The 18,252-nt window shown below is 54.8% G+C and overlaps 4 protein-coding genes across 4 annotated transcripts; 2 read left to right on the top strand and 2 right to left on the bottom strand.

Moving 5' to 3' along the window:
• Positions 1-658: 658 nt before the first annotated feature.
• CkaCkLH20_06144 (uncharacterized protein) lies at positions 659-4,642 on the top strand (the record flags this gene model as incomplete). The annotated part of the gene is made up of 7 exons (XM_038888861.1): positions 659-1,056; positions 1,111-1,208; positions 1,265-1,468; positions 1,523-1,547; positions 1,596-2,162; positions 2,218-2,627; positions 2,676-4,642. 7 exons carry the CDS (start codon positions 659-661, stop codon positions 4,640-4,642), a joined length of 3,669 nt encoding a protein of 1,222 aa, XP_038745662.1.
• A 908-nt stretch (positions 4,643-5,550) lies between these two features.
• On the bottom strand, positions 5,551-7,080 carry CkaCkLH20_06143 (uncharacterized protein; the record flags this gene model as incomplete). The annotated part of the gene is made up of 1 exon (XM_038888860.1): positions 5,551-7,080. The coding sequence occupies one exon, from the start codon at positions 7,078-7,080 to the stop codon at positions 5,551-5,553; it is 1,530 nt and encodes a 509-aa protein (XP_038745661.1).
• A 1,795-nt stretch (positions 7,081-8,875) lies between these two features.
• On the top strand, positions 8,876-10,632 carry CkaCkLH20_06142 (glycerol kinase; the record flags this gene model as incomplete). The annotated part of the gene is made up of 3 exons (XM_038888859.1): positions 8,876-9,096; positions 9,158-10,161; positions 10,214-10,632. 3 exons carry the CDS (start codon positions 8,876-8,878, stop codon positions 10,630-10,632), a joined length of 1,644 nt encoding a protein of 547 aa, XP_038745660.1.
• Positions 10,633-11,414: 782 nt separating this feature from the next.
• CkaCkLH20_06141 (mannose-1-phosphate guanyltransferase) lies at positions 11,415-18,043 on the bottom strand (the record flags this gene model as incomplete). Its single annotated transcript, XM_038888858.1, has 4 exons — positions 11,415-12,311; positions 12,386-12,532; positions 17,362-17,576; positions 17,995-18,043. The coding sequence occupies 4 exons, from the start codon at positions 18,041-18,043 to the stop codon at positions 11,415-11,417; spliced, it is 1,308 nt and encodes a 435-aa protein (XP_038745659.1).
• Between the last annotated feature and the right edge of the window lie 209 nt (positions 18,044-18,252).

The raw sequence follows: 18,252 nt of genomic DNA, 5'->3' as shown, positions 1-18,252 counted from the left end.
AGTAGCGTTTGTAAGAACATTTTGTATTCTACAAGGTACCTAGCGAGGACAGCCCTGGGTTTGGGGGTTGTCTTGGTCAAGGATGGGCGGCGTCCCAGCGAATTCACAAACTTAATGATAGTATTGATACCCATTCAGAAAGGTGCGTCCAGTTGTCTTCATCGTGAACTCCCTTTGACAGTGTTCCTTTGAGCCTTGGTTCACACATTCATTTAAGTAAGCACCTTTCAAATGCAGCAGTAGTTGGTCAAGTCGAATTCACAGACATGCTGTATGAGTTGGGTTTAATGCTTGAGGTGAATGCTTTAAATCAGGCAAAATTGCAAGTGCATACTTATACAAACGTCCACTTCCCTTGCCTGCCTGGGGTAGAATGCTAGGCGCAGCAAGGCAGTCTCGCGTCGTACAAGCCTCTGCAGGCAGAGGAGTGGTGGCCACGAGCATGATTGGGTGCCAGCCTGATCAGCCCAACCAGCCTGCACTGCCAACATCAATCCCCGCTTCCCCTCTTGACTCCTTCATGTCAGCTTCTCTGAATCAATCCATTCGACATCTTGCTAATGAGGGCAAAAGCAGCGGATGAGAACTGACTTCGACGCTTCAAACAGATTCGTAGACACTCGGAACCCTCGCGCGTTTCAAAAACTTGATTGCCACAATGGAAGCGATCGGGTTGACGGCCAGCCTAATCGCAATCCTGGAACTATGCGGCAAAACCATTCTCTACATCCAAACGGCCAAAGGCGGAAGTAAGCAGAAGGCCCAGTTGATGACCGAGATACAGTCTTTGCAGCTTGTCACCGGCCAACTTCACGATGTCTCCGATGACGATGGGTGGAAGAGGACGATGGAGATTCTCGCCGAACCCGGCGCGCCCCTGAAGCTGCTCGAAGAAACGCTGAGATCTCTGGTGCAGAAGCTAGGTTCAAACGCCGGCTTACGCCGTGGTCTCGATGTCGTTCTGTGGCCCTTTCAAGAGAAGGAAGTGAATAGCATACTCGCTATGATTGAGCGCCAGAAGGCATCTCTTTCCCTGGCCCTGGAAAACAACAGCAGGTCAGTCTTACCGGTGTGTAGCATGGATACGTAGATAGGCTTACTTCTTTGCAGGCTGTTACAGGACAGGATCGCGTCGCAAGTTAACAGCAACCACGACAGTCTGGAAGAACTCAAAACGATATGCGGCGGTCTACATGACGAGATCAATAGTAAGCAGGATTATCAGGTCTCGAAGGGGCGAACCGTTTGACTGACCATTCAACAGCGGTGAAGCGCAGCTTAGAGCAGTCCAGAGTGCGGGAGACACTCCAGTGGATGACCAAGCTGAACTTCGGGCCTCGACACGATACCATATTACAGTCATGGGACAGAAAATCAGGAACGGGCACGTGGATACTTCGTCATCCCTTGTTTATTGAATGGACGGCGAGCAAGACTACAGAAACCAAGCTCTGGTGTTATGGAATACGTACGTCAACGCCCTGAAACCGACGACGCTCTTTCTAACTAGTAATCGGTGCAGCTGGTGCCGGCAAATCTGTGATTGCGTAAGTAAGAGACGACGTTTGTGATGTAAAAATCTCACAATATCTCAGGGCAATCATATTCGATCACCTGAGGGAAAGCCTAAAGCCATCAAATCAATATGTTAGTGTGGCGACTTTGTATTGCGACCACGAACAACAAGCGGATCAGAATTTGGATGAACTTGAGCGCAGCATTCTTCACCGAGCTCTGGCCGACTGCGTAACGCTTCCAGCAGCCCTTCAAGATCTTCGAAACGAAACGAAAGATGGATTCTCTCCGTCACTGGTCAAACTTCACTCAGTCATCGCATCATCACCGGCCGCATCTCAGACTCTATTTGTCGTACTGGATGCTCTGGATGAGGCCAGCGAGATTGTACAGGATCAACTTGTTGACCGGATCTCAGCGCTCCCGTTCAGAGACGTGAGGGTTTTGTGCACGTCGCGTACATGGCCCAAGTTTGAGGAGACTTTCGCAGGTTCGCCACAGATCGAGGTCTCTGCATCCGACAACGATGTCGAACACTTCGTACTCAAGAAGATTGAGGACGTATCGAGATTGCGCAAATTCATGGGAGAAAGTACCACTCTCAGAGATCAAGTGGTTACCAAGGTCCTCGAAAAGGCCAAAGGAAGGTATGTTGAGACTTCAGTATCACAGAAGGTCAAGTTTGACACGAAGAAACTATAGCTTTCTCATGGCAAAGCACCACATGGACGAGCTTTCCTCCGCAAATACCCGGAAGCAGTTACTTAAAAAGCTTGAGAAGCTACCAGAAAAGATGCAAGATGCCTATGACCTTACTATGAAGAGAATACGACAGCAGCCCAGCTCCGACAAGACCTTAGCTGAGAGAACTCTATCGTTGGTCTTCGGTGCTCACACGCAACTCAATCTCTGGGAAATTCAGCACGCCCTAGCCACTTTGACTCTCTACAAATACGATAGGGACGATGAGGAGGATGAGCCAGACGGAATCGAGGAAGACGATCTGCCGAGCGCGGACACCATCGTCCAATGCTGCCAGGGGCTTCTGATTGTAGAATACGGAGACTCTGAATGGTTCTTTCCTGGTATCCGCGCTTCTCACTACACTGCTAGTGAGTATTTTCGTCAAACATACCGAGACTGTTTTCCGGATGGACAAGTGCTACTTGCCACGGCTTGCTGCTACTACTTGACGCTACCCAGCCTGCAGAATGCCTTCAAAGACAAACCACAGTTCGGTAAATTCCCGCCGGACTTCCCACTTGAGCCTTACGCTAGTGATCACTGGGGTGTTCACTTTTTTGAAGCTCGTAGCGAGTCACCGATTTCCTTGAGGAGCCATGTTGAGGGCGCATTGCAACATGGTTGGACGAGGTTGAAGGAACTCGCAGGGATGTCGAGGTACGATACAGAAACAGTACGCGATATCCTGGCGCCTTTTCGTGTCCTCCGGGTAATTGATCAGTGGGGAGGCGACGTCAACGCAGTTGACGGCAAAGGAGAAAGCCTACTGTACAGTGCTGTGGCCAATGGCGACATTTATGCTGCCAAATTCCTTCTCAAGCTACCAAGCCTCGAAATCGATCCCATGAGCCCTTACTTTGATCGGTTGCTGAAATTGGCCGTAAGAACTCTATGGGCAGATTTGATACAACATCTGGTCAAGGTCCTCGCTCTCGATAAAAGGCTGGTGCGGAGGAGGGACGGCGCCCTGTCGGAAAGACTGAGAAAGGTCCAGAACGACGTAATTGCGGAATTTCACAATCATTCAGTGGAAAAGCACGATTTCTTCAAAGTAGACGATCTTTTCGGGTTTTTCGATACAGTCTTGAGAACTCTGCAAAAGTTTGATCCTCAAGACGACAGAATGCTGCTCATCAACCTGATCTCGGCCCTCGATTATGTTGCTGAAGATCAATTTGAGCTTATTCGGTTTTTCTGCGATCATGATCTCCGTCTCAAAGCCACAGACGCCGATGGAAATAATATCCTACACCTGGCAGCTAAGCTTGTCCACGATGACGCTACGAGTTTCCTTCTGGAGCAAGGTCTCAGCCCGGACCTGGTCAACGTGCAAGGAAAGTCGCCTGCTCAGGTGGCAATTGATAACAACAACTTTCGTGTTTTCTTGCAGCTTCTCTCCGCGATGAGCGTCTCGGCCAGATGTCAACTGACCGACACAAGGCAGGCTGCAATTGCAAATTCGCATATAGAAAGGCCTGAAGACGACGGCTTCTCGATTCTTTTATCTGAAGCCAAGACAGGGCACTTTGGCTCGGCAATCGACGCAAGGAAAAGAACGGCCCTTATGTGGGTAGTCAGCGAGGGCAGACTCAATACAGCCGAAAAGCTGGAATGCATCAACTTGCTTTTGGACCTCGGCACAGACATCAGCTCGCAAGACGACAATGGCATGACTGCTCTGTCATATCTAACAGCCGGACCTTCTGCCTGGTCTATTAATCTCTACGACGAGCTACTTGCTGCTGGCGTAGACCAGAACGCACAAGACTGCAAGGCCATGGCACCGATTCACCATATAGTTTTTCAAAGACCATGGGTCCCAAGTGGCCAGCTGAGCTTAATTGTTGAACTTCTGCTCGACAAAGGCGCCAACGCTGGCGACAAAGATAGTTCTGGTATTTCTGCAGTCGGCCATCTTATTCATTCAGGGGGATATGCGGACGACGACGCGCTTGAAGCGGCGCAGATTCTGGCTAACGAATACGGCGAATTGGGTCCTACCTATCCTACCTTGGAAAACACCTTCGTCGCCAGTGATCAGAAAACCTCCAGGTGGGCGGAAGTCGATATCAAACCTACTCTTGCCACCCTGTGGCTTCTTCTCGGCAACGAGGCTCTGGACACGGTATCATTATTCGGGCTGAAGGTTGAAAACACCACTGGATATAAAGCCACGCTACGGTTGACTGAGCTAGTCAAGTCTGAGAAAGATGCTCTTGAGGAATGCTATCAATCTGATAAGCCGCTGGAGTGGCTCGGTCGGACTCAAATCGACAGAAGGATCAAAGAGGAGATCGGTGAGCTTCTCAATCTGGCAGGGATGGAGCTAACAAGTCCATCGAGTTACGAGGGGTCGGATACCAGTTCATGCGAATCGACTTGATGCTGCTGGGCACCTCGAAATGGCTGCTGGATATCTGCTGGGTAGAGCTGCCGTCTTGCATTTTCTTTTTGTTTAACGCACGCAGTTATTTTCAGTTCATCAGTTCATATGTCTAGAACATCAATACATTCTCATATTCAACATGCAAATCACACTGATCAGACCATCGGAACCAGAATATTTGACTGGGCCCCGAACTTGTCATCCCCGGCCGCGCCTGACACGACTGACAAGGTGGCGAGTCAAACTAGCATGACACAAAGCGAGTCCCAGCGAGTGAGAGGTCTGGAGATGAATATGCATTTAGATTTGCGCGGCAGGAAGGAGAACCGGTAGGCGGGCAGTCCTTTTGGGCAAGGGCGGCCGGGATGAGGTGAAGATACGGATTGATGGGCCGGGATCGACATACCATGGAAAGCCTCTGGTTTGTATTTGATGCTGATTATATGTATAGGTCAAGAATCACGAATCTATTAATCAGCTCAATCCAAGTAAGCATATGATAGGTTGTATGATGAAGAGCTTTTCCTCTCGTCACGTCTTTGGGCAAAGCATCCTCGAGGAAAGTCTCAACAGCCAACATGGACCATCACATCAAAAGCGACAGCAGCAAAGAAAAGCATCTGAAACATCCCTATTGTTGGCAAGAGCAAAAGAACTTTTCCTATGAGTACACTCTGAAAACTCCAAACCTGTCCACGGGATATCCTCCATCCTACCACTCAAGTCCAAAGGCCAATGCATTCCAAGGCAAGTTCTCGACTAAATTCATCGTCTTGTACAAAAGCCCGAGTCTTACCAGCCATGTTCCCATCATTCGTATTCTCATGATTCGTTGCAAGTCCATCTGTAGCAATAATCCGTGATCCCGATGGCGAAGCAGACCAAAACCTCAACGGCTCTGGTTCTCACTTGGCCTGACGACGCTTCTTGGGCTGAGGCTGCTCCTCCTCCTCCTCCTCCTCGGAGTCGCTCGAGATGTTGATGACAGGTCCCTGGCGCTTGGCGCCAGCAGTGCCAGGCTCGATCTTGGGAGCCACGGTCTTGGAAGCCGCAGCCTTGGGAGCAGCGGCCTTCTTGGTGGCCGGCTTCTTCTGCGCGTTGTTGGCACCGGCGTTGTTGGCAGGGGCGGGCTTCTTGTCCGCCTGGCCCTGGGCGATGTTGGGACGAACGGGGTTGGGGCGCGCAGCGGCGGCCTCATTGGGGTAGTACACGACATGGGTGCGCGCGGGAAGCTGCCAGATGGCCAGGCCTCCGAACATAGGACTCTGCTGATGACCCTCGATGGCTCTGAGAGCCGAGTCCCTGGCCAAGCGACCGGTCTGGTGGGCTCTGTTGCGGATGAAGGTGAGAATGTCGAGAGGGGGGTTCGCCGGGGCGCTGCCGTGGATCTTGAGCTGCTCGGCCCAGTCGAAGATGATCTTCCAGGCTCTCCAGCGGCAGGCGGCATGGTCCTCGATGATGAAGGGGGTGACGGTCTCCTGAATCCTCTGGGCGGGGTAGAGGTCGATCTTGATGACAGGGGGGTAGCGCTTGGAGGTGACGTGGACTCCGAGGTAGTGGAAGACGAGGCTGGCGTTGTTGTCGACGTGAACGCGGGTGTCCATGTTGGGAGGCAGGGGGATCTCCCAGGGGCCGCAGCCGGGGAGCTTGGGAGCCTCGACGGTGGCGCCGTCAAGGGTGAGACGGGTCCAGTAGTCGTAGGTTCTGGCGATGCGCGGCAGAGTAAGGGGCTGTCTCTGAACATTGGAGTAGTTCAGGATAGGGCCAGCAACAGGGTTAATAGCAGGAGGACCGTTGGCGTTCTGGGCGGGCTCATCGGGAGGAGTAGGCATAGGAGCGTCCATGTGAGCAGGGCGTCTGTAACGAGGAAAGCCATCCGTGGCGGCACCGATTCCAGTGGCAGGAGCCGGGATCGCAAGAGACGCGGAGGCACGAGCAGCAGCGCCATGAGCAGCAGCGCCACCAGCGATAGAGACAGTAGCCGCGGAGGCAGGAGTAGCAGTAGCAGTCGAGGTGATGTATCTCTCAGCGGAAGGCTCAGAGACGGTCGAAGCCTGGGCGGTGGTCGACTCGACGTTATCATCATCGTCAGCGATAGGAGCAAGGGGCTCGCTGGTGATACGCTCCATCAGCTCAGCAGGAGCAACGGGAAGCGGCTTCAAAGCAGGAGTGAAGGCCTTGACAGGAGCCTCGTCGTCACCCGAGCCGTCCTTGTCGGCGTTGGTGTTCCAGGTCTGGGGAACGTGCTTGGGAAGCTTGACGGCCTTGGCCTTGCGACCCGCCGACGACGACGACTTGAGAGGCGAGAAGCCCTGGGACGAGGCCTTGTTGCGGAAGGCGTAGCGGGGGGAGCCGCCGCTCTGCTTGTTGTTGTGGAACGGCATGGTTCCAGTCTGATCCGAGGCAGATCTCTTGTGAGCGCGAGGCAGGACCATAGCGATTGTCAGGCTGCTGTTCCTGTTCGACCGTCAGCCTCTGCCGCCTCTATTCCGAGTCTCTCGCGCTGTACTCGGCCCCCCGACGAGGAACGGAGAAAATAAAAAATGTAACGACGAAAAAGACGACGGGGAAAACGATGGAAACAAAGTTGACTGTCGCCATCTTCGATGGTAGAATGACTTACCTGATCACTTCAATGAGCGGTTGCAAACAATGCGATGTTTGCTCGATTGTTTGTTTGTGAAAGAGCGAGTGTGAGTGAGGTTTTTCAGGAAGATTCTTCACCTGCCCAAGAGAACCGTGAAGAAAAAAGATAATTGAAAGTCAGGAAGTGAGCTGCCGGTCTCTTCCACGCTTTGAAATTGCCCTCAAGGGCAGGCAACTTCACCAGCCGCATGGCCAGTCTGACGGGGATGACCGGTTCATGAGGGGCTGCTCCTTCCTCGAAATACAGATATTAAGCGAGTTTGTAAACAACGCGTAAAATTTGATCGAGGTAGGGCTGGGGATTTGGCAAAACAACGTTGGTTGAAGTCGCGGTTGAAGTCACGATAGTTGCGGTGGTGGAGTTGCGAAGAGTCTCTGACTTACACGGTGTCAATTCAGGGGTAGTCAAGAAAAGGGGGAGATACATAACTTACATTCTACAATACGACAAGTCTTGCACTTTAAGTAGTCGTCAAATCCACCTAAACATGATATTGCTCAACAACACCGCTTGCTTCGTCACGATATTGAAGACGGCCGTGGTGACCACACCGAGCTCACCTCGGTGAAAACACCACGCAGGGCCCTCCCTGCGAACATCGTGGGTCTCGGTATCACAACCCCGAATTTCCCGAGGGGCCCATGTCACCAAAAAATGCATCTCGGAATGCTGCGCCAGAGACATTCGCCCTCGCCGACCACTCCCATCGCGGAAGCCCAGCAATTCAATGCGTCTCTCCAAAGCAGCCCCCCATTCACTCCCCAGGATTCTCCCCCAAACCAGCCATTCGGTTTCAATATGCCGTCGAAACCACCCCGGCAGCCTCTCACCGAGGCCACCGAGGAGGACGACGCAGCTTTCCGCACAATGGCGTCGCACCAAACAGCAGCAGCAGCCGTTGAGTCGTGGCTGCTGTGACGGTCGCACGCATTCGCAACAGCTCTTTAAACCCCTCAATTCTTCCTCCAATCAGCCACCCCCGCCCGCTTCTGACATCATCCCGAACGTCGGTGTAAAGCCGTCGCCGCCGCGACACCACCACCAAGGGCTGCTGTCCGTCCGAAATTCGACGCCGCCGCCGCCGCGGAACCAGACGCAGACCCTTACCCTGGGGATCCTGAAGGCTAATGCGGCCGTATACGCCCCACGAGTTTACTCAACGTCTACTCGTGCTCGCGAGAGCTTCCGTCCCGTCCAGATCCAGACCGCGAGGGCCACGCATCCAACGGCTATTAGCCAGCCTCGGCCGACGGTATATTTAGCCAGGTAGTTTTCCAGCTCCAAGACACACACACACACCTCGCCCCCCGGTTCTCCATCGTAATTTTCCCATGTCTTCACACGATTCCCGACTTGTCCCCGTTTGCCCCGCCACATCCTCACGGATCCCACGGTCTTTTGCTTTAGGATACCCATTGTCAATTTGATCGCACGCGCGTGATACCCGTCCCCAGTTTCTCCATTCGAAGCCCTCCCCAGCTTTTGCTTTAATCCCTCTTGACCTCCTTTCGAAACTCGTTTTCCCACCAAAAAAAAAACTTGTCAACCAACCAACTCGACACAGCAGAAGAAACCACCATACAATGGCCGAGCAAAGAGACCACAAACGCCCCCGTGTGGCCGCCGACCCTGGCGAGCACCTCCCGGCCGGCATCACCGAGACGGAGGAGGAACTCCAGAAGCACTGGTTCGTCGGCAGCATCGACCAGGGCACGACGTCGACGCGCTTCCTCGTCTTCAACGGCCTGGGCGACCCCGTCGCGATGCACCAGATCGAGTTCGAGAACCACTACCCTCACTCGGGGTAAGTCCTCACAACCCGTCCTCGTGTCGTGTCCGAACCGCGGCTAACACACACCCTCCAGATGGCACGAACACGACCCCCTCGAACTCCTCTCCTCGGTCGAAGAGTGTATCGAAAAGGCCATGGCCAAGTTCGCCGAGCAGGGCTACTCCGCCTCCGACATCCGCGGCGTCGGCATCACGAACCAGCGCGAGACGACCGTCCTCTGGGACTCCCGCACCGGCGAGCCCCTCCACAGGGCCGTCGTCTGGCCCGACACCCGCACCACCTCCCTCGTCCGCGAACTGCGCTCCCGCCCGGGCGCCGACAAGCTCCAGGACCTCTGCGGCCTGCCCCTGTCGACCTACCCCTCCAGCGTCAAGCTCCGCTGGCTCCTCGATAACGTCCCGTCCATCCGCGAGGCCTACGACGGGGGCTACCTCGCCTTCGGCACCGTCGACTCCTGGCTCATCTACCGCCTCAACGGCGGCGCGTCCCTCGGCGACTCCGCCGTCCACGTAACAGACTCCACCAACGCCTCCCGCACCATGTTCATGAACCTGCGCACCCTCAAGTACGACGACGAGCTCCTCTCCTTCTTCGGCATCGACAAGTCCAAAATCATCCTCCCCAAGATCGTCCCCTCCTCCGACCCCACCGCCTTCGGCAAGATCGCCACCGGCGTCCTCAAGGGCGTCCCCATCGCGGGCTGCCTCGGCGATCAATCCTCGGCGCTAGTCGGCCAGTGCGGCTTCTCCCCGGGCCAGGCCAAGAACACCTACGGAACGGGCTGCTTCCTCTTGTACAACGTCGGCGACGAGCCCGTCATTTCCAAGTCGGGCCTGCTCGCCACGATTGCCTACGACTTCGGCAAGGGCCGCAAGCCCGTGTACGCGCTCGAGGGCTCGGTCGCGGTGGCCGGCTCCGGCGTTAAGTTTTTGGTCAAGAACCTCTCCTTCGTCGAGGACTCGACCCGCATCTCGGAGCTGGCCGAGAGCGTGCCGGACAACGGCGGCGTGGTCTTCGTGACGGCCTTCAGCGGCCTCTTCGCGCCGTACTGGATCGACGACGCCAAGGGAACCCTCTGTAAGCTCGCCTCGCCTCATTCGTGTCTTAGTCACCTACTAACACCGGTCAGTCGGAATAACCCAGCACACCCAAAAGGGCCACATCGCCCGCGCGACCCTCGAGGCGACGTGCTACCAGACGAAGGCCATCCTGGACGCCATGGCCAAGGACTCGGGCCACGCGCTCGAGTCCCTCGCCGTCGACGGCGGCCTCTCCAACTCGGACCTGTGCATGCAGAGCCAGGCCGATATCAGCGGGATCCGCGTCGACCGCCCGGCCATGCGCGAGACGACGGCCCTCGGCGCGGCCATCGCCGCCGGCCTGGCGCTGGGGGTCTGGGACGAGCTCGCGGACCTCAAGAACGTCAACCAGGCGGGCCGCAAGGTCTTCACCCCGTCGCCGGACCGCGAGAAGAACCAGAAGATGTTCAAGAAGTGGGAGCAGGCCGTCGACATGTCGAGGGGCTGGGTGCGGGATAATCTAGAGTAGACATATTATTCTGCGGGAGACGATTGTTTTTGGTTATACGGAGTATTGGATCTATAGAGAAAAAAAATAGAGAAGCGGCTCTGGGATGGGATGATTGATGTAAGGGGTGTGTGTATTTTTGGTTCGGAAAGAGATACCTATAAAGTACTATGAAGTCAGTTGGTTCCGTCCAATATGAGAATGTGACCCAAGTAACTCGTTCGTGGTCATGAGGCAGTCGTTCGACACTCGCATGACGGGGCGCATAACACGGTAAACACGGCCATCTGGTCTGGGGTCGGGAAAAGAGTCCACAGGTATCGTCTTTATTGTCATCTGTCTCGGGAGGGAGAAACCCCCACAATTCGGGTCCTCCGTCCACGGCAGGTCGAAGGGGGAAAAAAATTCCGTCACGGATGTTTTCAATCCCTCGACGCCGTTTTCTCTCTGCATTCGTGGTCTTCCCAAGGAGAGAAAAATAACAAGAAAAAAGGAGTATGTGTGAAAAGAAACACACATCATGAACAACATTTCGCAAAGCCAAGTGCTTTTTTTCGTGCTCGCCAAATGGATTTCCCTGCCGACGCCAGCCAAAAATGTGAAATGTTTGGTTTCCGCCCCGCCCCCCTTTCTGTAACAGAATCTCGTGAGTGGAGTGGTGAATCGTATCGCGACTTTGGAATTAGAAGGTCGATAAGAACAGGCGCGCAGGCAAGAAGTATGAAGAGCTTTGCTGGGGCGTCTCGGGGATATGATCCGAGGGCCTGGTATAATGTTTTTTTCTGGTCCCAGAGGGTGGTGTTTTACATGATGATGGCGGGGATGTCGACGTTGGCCTTGATGCTCTTGTGGGGGAGAATGCTGCCGCCGTTGACGTAGATCTCGTCGCCGATGGTCACGTCGTCGCCGAGGACGGTGACGTTCTCCAGACGAGCCCACTTGCCGACGGTGCTGTTCCAGCCGACGATGGTGCTCTTGACCCAGGCGTGGTCCTTGACCTTTGAGCCGGGCAGGAGCACACACCTTTGCAGACGGCAGCCGTCGCCAATAACGACGTTGGGGCCGACGGTGACGTTGGGGCCGATCTTGCAGTTCTTGCCGATCTTGGCGGAGGGGTCGATGAGGACGTTGCCGGCGTGGACGTAGGGCTCGGAGGGGGGCGCGAGGAGCTTGGAGCCCTGCTTGGTGAGGGAGGTGAGGTAGAGGCAGGTTCCGGTGAGGAAGTCCTTGGGCTGGCCGACGTCCATCCAGAAGCCGGGGAGGTCGAAGCTGTGGAGCTGGCCGTCGCGGACGATGGCGGGGAAGGTCTCCTTCTCGATGGAGGTGGGGCGGAGCTCGATGCGCTTGAGGACGCTGGTGTTGAGGATGTACATGCCGGCGTTGATGCGGTTGCCGACGAACTCGACGGGCTTCTCGACGAAGCGGTCGATCTTGGTGGCGTGGCCGGGCTTGTGGACGACGACACCGTACTTGGAGGGCTCCTCGACCTTTGTGACGACGATGGTGCCCTCGTCGCCGTGGTTCTTGTGGAACTCGGCGAGGTCCTTGAAGGGGAAGTCGCAGATGACGTCCGAGTTGAGGACGAAGAAGGGGGAGTCGTCCTTGGCGAGGATCTCCTCGGCGAGCTTCAGGGGGCCGGCGGTATCGAGGGGCTCGGTCTCGATGGAGAAGGTGATCTTGAGGCCGAACCTCTTCTCGTACTGTGATGAGGGCTTTCGTCAGCACAGGTCGACATAGGAAGGGGGAGAGCGTCAGGTTGTTTGGGGGGTCCCACCTCTGCCAAGTGCTTCTCCATAACCTCAGGGCGGTAGTTGACGGCGAGGACGACATCGGTGACACCTGCGGCGGCGAGGGCCTCGATCTGGTGCTCGATCATGGGCTTGTTGGCGAACTCGACGAGGGGCTTGGGGAGGGTGAGGGTCTGGCATTGTAGTCAGTATTGGGTCGTTGCTGCTAAGTGTCCGCAGCTGAAGCAACTGGCGATATCGTGGAGGCCGCGCGTTCAAGAGCTGGGAGGAGGAGGCAGGCGTACAAGAGGGCGGAGGCGAGTGCCAAAGCCACCGACGAGAATAATGGCTGTTGCGCGCGAAGGTCAGCCAGGTCCTGCATCGTCACTACCCCATCCTGCAGCTGCCAATCTGGGGTTGCAGAAGCGCCCGTCAAAGCATGGCAGGGGGTTGAGTGGAGGGGGAGCTTCTAGAAGCTGGGGAGAGCGACTTACCCTTCATCTTGGAGTTGTTTGGTTATGTGTGTGAGGATTGACTTGGTTCTCGTGAGAAGCGGAAAGGGAGACGCGATGGGCTTCCTTTAGAGTTGCGCGCGCGCGGGGAACAAGCGAGTGTACGAATTGGGAAAGGGTGTGGAAGTTTCTCAGCAGTGAATGGTCTGTTCAGGAACGGCTCCAGTGACGGGAGAGAAGAGAGAGAGGGTAGTGAGAAAAAATTAATAAAGCTGGTACAAAGAGCGTGCCTTCCTCTTGAGGGTATATTGAGGGTTTGGTGAATTCACACACTGAGGAGTGGTGGATCGGCAGGCTAAGGAAGTTGCTAGAGCGAGCGCAAAGAATAAAGTAAGGTAAGGTGGTGGTGAGGCAAGGCAAGGCAAGGCAAGGCCAGGTCGAGGTGGGAGGAGGGAGGTTTAGTTTGACCTGGATGGATGGGTGAATGGGAAAGGATAAGGTAGGATGGGATGGGATGAGATGGATAAGATGGGAAAGGGGAGAGAGGCACCTGGACCTTCAAAAATGACACGACATCGCCTTACCTCCCCCAAGCCTCAAGGTACCTGCTCCTCCTCCTCCTCCTCCTGTCTCGACTCTCCCGATCGACTCCTCGAGCCTAGCAGGTAGCGGGTGGTTCATGCCGCTGTCAATCAGGAGCCCAGGCCAGCCCGGGGCAATCAATTGGGGGCAGTGAGTGGAAAGGCACAGCACGGGGGTCCCCCCCAAGGCTCAAGGGCCAAGGGCAAGGCAAGGGGCCAAGCCTCATCCCGTCCCCTCAGGTCAGCTCAACAATTTGACATTGGCACCCCTGGAACGGCTACACCAACGGCCGCGTTTGTGCCACTATTAAAGGTACTGCGCGGTAAGGAGCGCTATGGAAGCCTCGAGTTGTCTGACACATTCTTCCCTTTGGTTTCTGTTCGGTCCCAATCAACACGAGCAACAAATGCACGTTTACGAGGTTCGGTATCAATCATCACTCAGCATATGCTCCCACGTTGCAGTCAGCCTCCGAAATGGTTGAGCGCATCTTCTTTACGAGCTGACCTGACTGATGCCGGATTGCTCTTTTTCAGAGGTACACTGCTACCAACGGCGAGGTACGTCCCTCCAAAAATGGCCAATGCCCACTCCCATCCAATCACCATCCTCCATTCGCCATGGTGGTCCCCCCATGTGATCCAATGACCCAATCCCGATGCCCTCAGCTGTCAAGGGTGGGGCTTGTGCGCTGAGGGCCACTGAACACTGGACGCTGCACCCTGAACTCGGTCGTCGTCGTCGTCGTCGTCGTCGTCCTCTGGGCCCGGGCGCCTCGGTCCTCCGACCTCTAAATGGCCGGATGACACAAAAGCGGGTTCCTCCCAAGGACAGCGACCCCAATTTCCCTGGCGAAATTGTTAATGCCCCCCCTTGCTTGAAGGCATGAAGCTTGAACTGGACACCCGCAGCGAGTCTGGATGAACCTCAAGACTCTTGCAAGTCACAGTCTCAAGAAATCAAAAAACCGCCGTCCTCCGAAATCGACCGCGCGTAAATCCGCCAGACTGGTCTCTCTTTCTCTCTCTCGCTCCGTACCCGGCCGAAGATCATCCAGCCGGGTCCCTCCCTACATCCGACCAACATCTGACCTCGCCCCTACTCAACTCGCAACCGTAGTCTCGGGGATCTTGGTTGCCTCTAAATCCAGCCTTCTTTTGTTCTAGAATAGCAATCTAGTGTGCTTTCTGCTCAGAACAAGTTCGCCAGTCCTCAAAGCGAACAGTTGCAGTCGCAGTTACATCCGGGCAAACCAAAAACCCTCGTGTCGAACCACGGAGATTTTCTCATTACGAGGCCAATCCTCCCTCCCTCCCTTTCCTCCCTTGCCCTCTCTTCTCTCCGATTGGATGGTGTTCAACCACGCCAGTTTCCATCATTAGAACAAACCACTGGGACTCAATCAACTCCAAGTCTCCAACATTCGCCGCAACGCCTCACCAGTGGAACCCCCCTTCCTCCTCGTGACCCTTCAAAACAAAACGGGTCCAATTCCCAAGTCGCAAAGCCACATTCAACGTTTCCAACATCCCCAAAAGCCTCACTCCATTGCGCTGTTCAAACTCGAAAAAAATAGGGGCCGCTCAACATGCGACGTGACGTACGTGTTCAACCTCCATCCATACGCCACAAGCCCTTCCAGGAATCCGCCATCCACATCCCGGGACCGCCCGGATTCCATCGCCCTCTGTGCCTCCGTATATTTAAAAATACCGCGACCGCCTGATTTTCTCCATGGTCATCCTCGACATCGGACCTCCAGAATATAAACCCCGGTCTCCCGTGATTACGAGATTCGCAATCCCAGCAACGCACGCGCACACGGACTCCCGTCCCTTCCCTTCCCTTTCCATCTGCATCAGGAGGAAATCGTCCGAATCATCCATCACCTCTGCATCGACAAACTCAATGGGCATGGGCAAAAAAACAGACCACCTCGGCACGTGGATATAAGGGAAAAAAAAAAAAAAAACTTACCTGCCATCCCATCTCAGACATCCAAATCAAACAAGCCCCCCCAAAACCTCTGATTCAGCCGCATCTTCTTCCATCACATATAGAAGAAGACGACACGTTGCCCAACCGTCGTCTCCCTTACCGACGTACCGAGAGACAAAAATGTCTAGAAAGTGTGTACCTGACCATGTCTAGAACATACCAAACCACGGGAAGCCTTTCTTCTAACCCGCCCGCCCCCGTGCCCCCCTTGCATCGATCCAGTCCATCAGGAAAAAGCCGAGTAATCTTAATCTGAGTACATACATAACATAACCGCCCACCACTGCCACCCTCTCACCATGAATTCCCATGTGATAAATCATGAAGTGAACACAACGCCGTGGCTTTCCGCTCCCACGCAACTCCCCGATCCCTCCGTCACATTGCTGCTCCTCCTGCCTCCTCCACCTCGGCTCCGGGTTACACCTACACTACGGATACACACACCTCAAGCATCCCCCCAGCGTCCCCGAAACCCGGCTGTTCGGCGTCATCCGGGTCACACCACCACCACTCCATCCATCCATCCCGCGACCGTACCTGAACTGAACGGTTTCAGGGGCTCCGATGAGAAAAGGGGTAACAAAGTGAACTGATACATCATCACCACCCTCTATCAGAGCGCGCGTGTGTGTACTTAGATTCAACTGCACGTCATGACACTTCGAGACCGAGGTAGCTGGAACGCATACATTCTTTTTTATATCTTTCGTATCATCACTATCATAAGAATCTTCAGTGGTCATTATCATCATCGTAAGGCGATGCAAGGCGTCGCAGAAGCAGTTCGCGTCATCCATCCCCCGTCTCCCACACATGTTCGAGTTGCAAGATGCATCCTGTTCCCATCCGATAGGAAATCTTCCATCACTCCCCATCCTCTCATCGTCTCGCAGGGGGCAGCAAGATCCGCCCCAGCAAGATCCGCCCGTTGTCCAATAAGTCCTCCATCATCTCCTGTGATCCGGTTCCAGCAGCAGACAGCTGTGCAAAATATGACGATGCCGCATCCCATCAAAATGTCCCGCGCTGTTTTCCAAATGCAGAGTCGAAAATGCTTTGCTTTTGAGGCAATGTAAAAAAAGGAGCGTCTGCCCCATTGTCTCGTTCAAAGTTCTGCCTCTCCCCTTTTTTCGCAATTTTCCTTCCAAATATCCTCTCTCTCTCTCTCTTTCTCGACAATGCGAGCGTTCCAAAGTAGACAGTCTAGCCACCTCATCATGGTCTTTTTTCGTTGCAATCTTTTGTCATTGTGCGTAATGTCAAATCGTGAGTCCAAAAGGAGAAACCGTATCCACGGTCGAAAGCCTCCGTGGAGTCCAAATGAAAGTCGGTCGGCCCAGAGTTGCCTCTGGGCATGAATCCGTTCGAAGGTGGGAAATAACGTTCGGCTGGTACTGTACAATCCCAGCGAAAGCGCTGGGTCATCAGAAACGTCTTGGAAAGAAATGCGTATAGCCTCTGGACAAGCCGGAAAGACGAAAGCCTAGCCCAATGGCTGTATCCGGGGAAAAGAGGTTCAAGAAGCCCGCCCGGTTATGAGAGAAATCGCAAAGATGTGAAACTGAAATCAGAGGTGCCGCGCGTAGAAGCCGTAATCTAAGTCATAAAGTCGTCATGAGGTCGTTGCAGATGCAAAGGTATGCTTCGCTTTTCCCACTCTGTTGGCCCAGTTCTTGGAACCTTTTTTTTTTCTTTCCTGACCGATCTCGGTCCAAATCCCAACTTCATTGGGTTTCCATGCCGTATGTTCTGTGCAAGACGGGTCGGGATCCTTTGATGCCGCTCGTCATAGGCTGGCGCTGGCTTCAGCCGCCACACCATCATGCAGAAGCGCTGTCCACTCAGTCGAAGGAAGCCGTAGAGGAGCTGCTGGAGTGGTGCCCGCTACGCCTGTGGCTATCCCGCGAGCCATGGCTGGACGACGTATGACGGCTGCTCTTCTTTGATCGGCGGCTGGTGCTCGTCTCGGTGGCGGGCAACCCCTGGACAATGCCGTTGCGTGCAAGCATGCCGCCGTTGACGGAGAAGTTGCGGCACACCATGAAGGCGCGCATGGCAGCGTTCTCCTGCGCCAACGAATCCGACTCGTAGGCCAAGTCCGTCTGGTACTCTCGTCCGTTGACGAGAACCAGGCACGTGTAGCCGCTGTGGTCGCGGTAGCACTCATACGAAGGATCCACCCAACCACGTCGTCGGCAAAGACCTAAATCGCATCGATTAGCCCCTGGTTCCTGCGAGTATGCCAGATTTGATCATGATGGCGTCCCAGCGGAGCGGCATAGAAGCCTTCCCCGTCATACAAGGCGAACCGCATTTGAGCCCAGCCCAACATCCCCCGGTGCATTGCCCTGGTCGTTCTTCTTGAGAGCCGCAACCATGATCTCACACCGATGACGGGGCACATGGCCACGTCCCGACTCGTTACGCAAACGTCAGAGTCCAGGAAAACGCGTGTCATTCCCGCCTTGACAGGATGCAGGGGTAGACACACTCGATCTGACCCAGTTCCCCAGGCTCATCACGTCCCGGCCCCACTTATACGGACAATTGATGATGGGAACGAGGTTCAGGGAAGAATTGGGTTCCAACGATGCGTCCAGCAAAGTCAATTGATCACTTACTCTCAAGGTACTGCATGTAGAAGCCTCCCATGTTTGCCGAGTTTCCCAATGGGTTGAGGAATATTAGATGTGGTGGTTCTCTGTTCAAGACGTGCAGGGTTCCAAGATGCGGAAACGGGCTTGACCGAAGCGCAGGGGGCCGAGATCGAAGTTGTCTCAGAACGAAGAAGGAAAAGAAAGTGAAGCAACCGAAGAATAGCTCGTTTCCAGACGACGGGATCAAGATCCAGGCGGGTTCGGGATGCAATCGAGCCCAAC

This window comes from Colletotrichum karsti (assembly GCF_011947395.1).
Source record: "Colletotrichum karsti strain CkLH20 chromosome Unknown Scaffold18, whole genome shotgun sequence".
In the NCBI taxonomy this organism is placed as follows: Eukaryota; Fungi; Ascomycota; class Sordariomycetes; order Glomerellales; family Glomerellaceae; genus Colletotrichum; species Colletotrichum karsti.
This window is presented reverse-complemented; position numbering and strand designations above follow the sequence as displayed.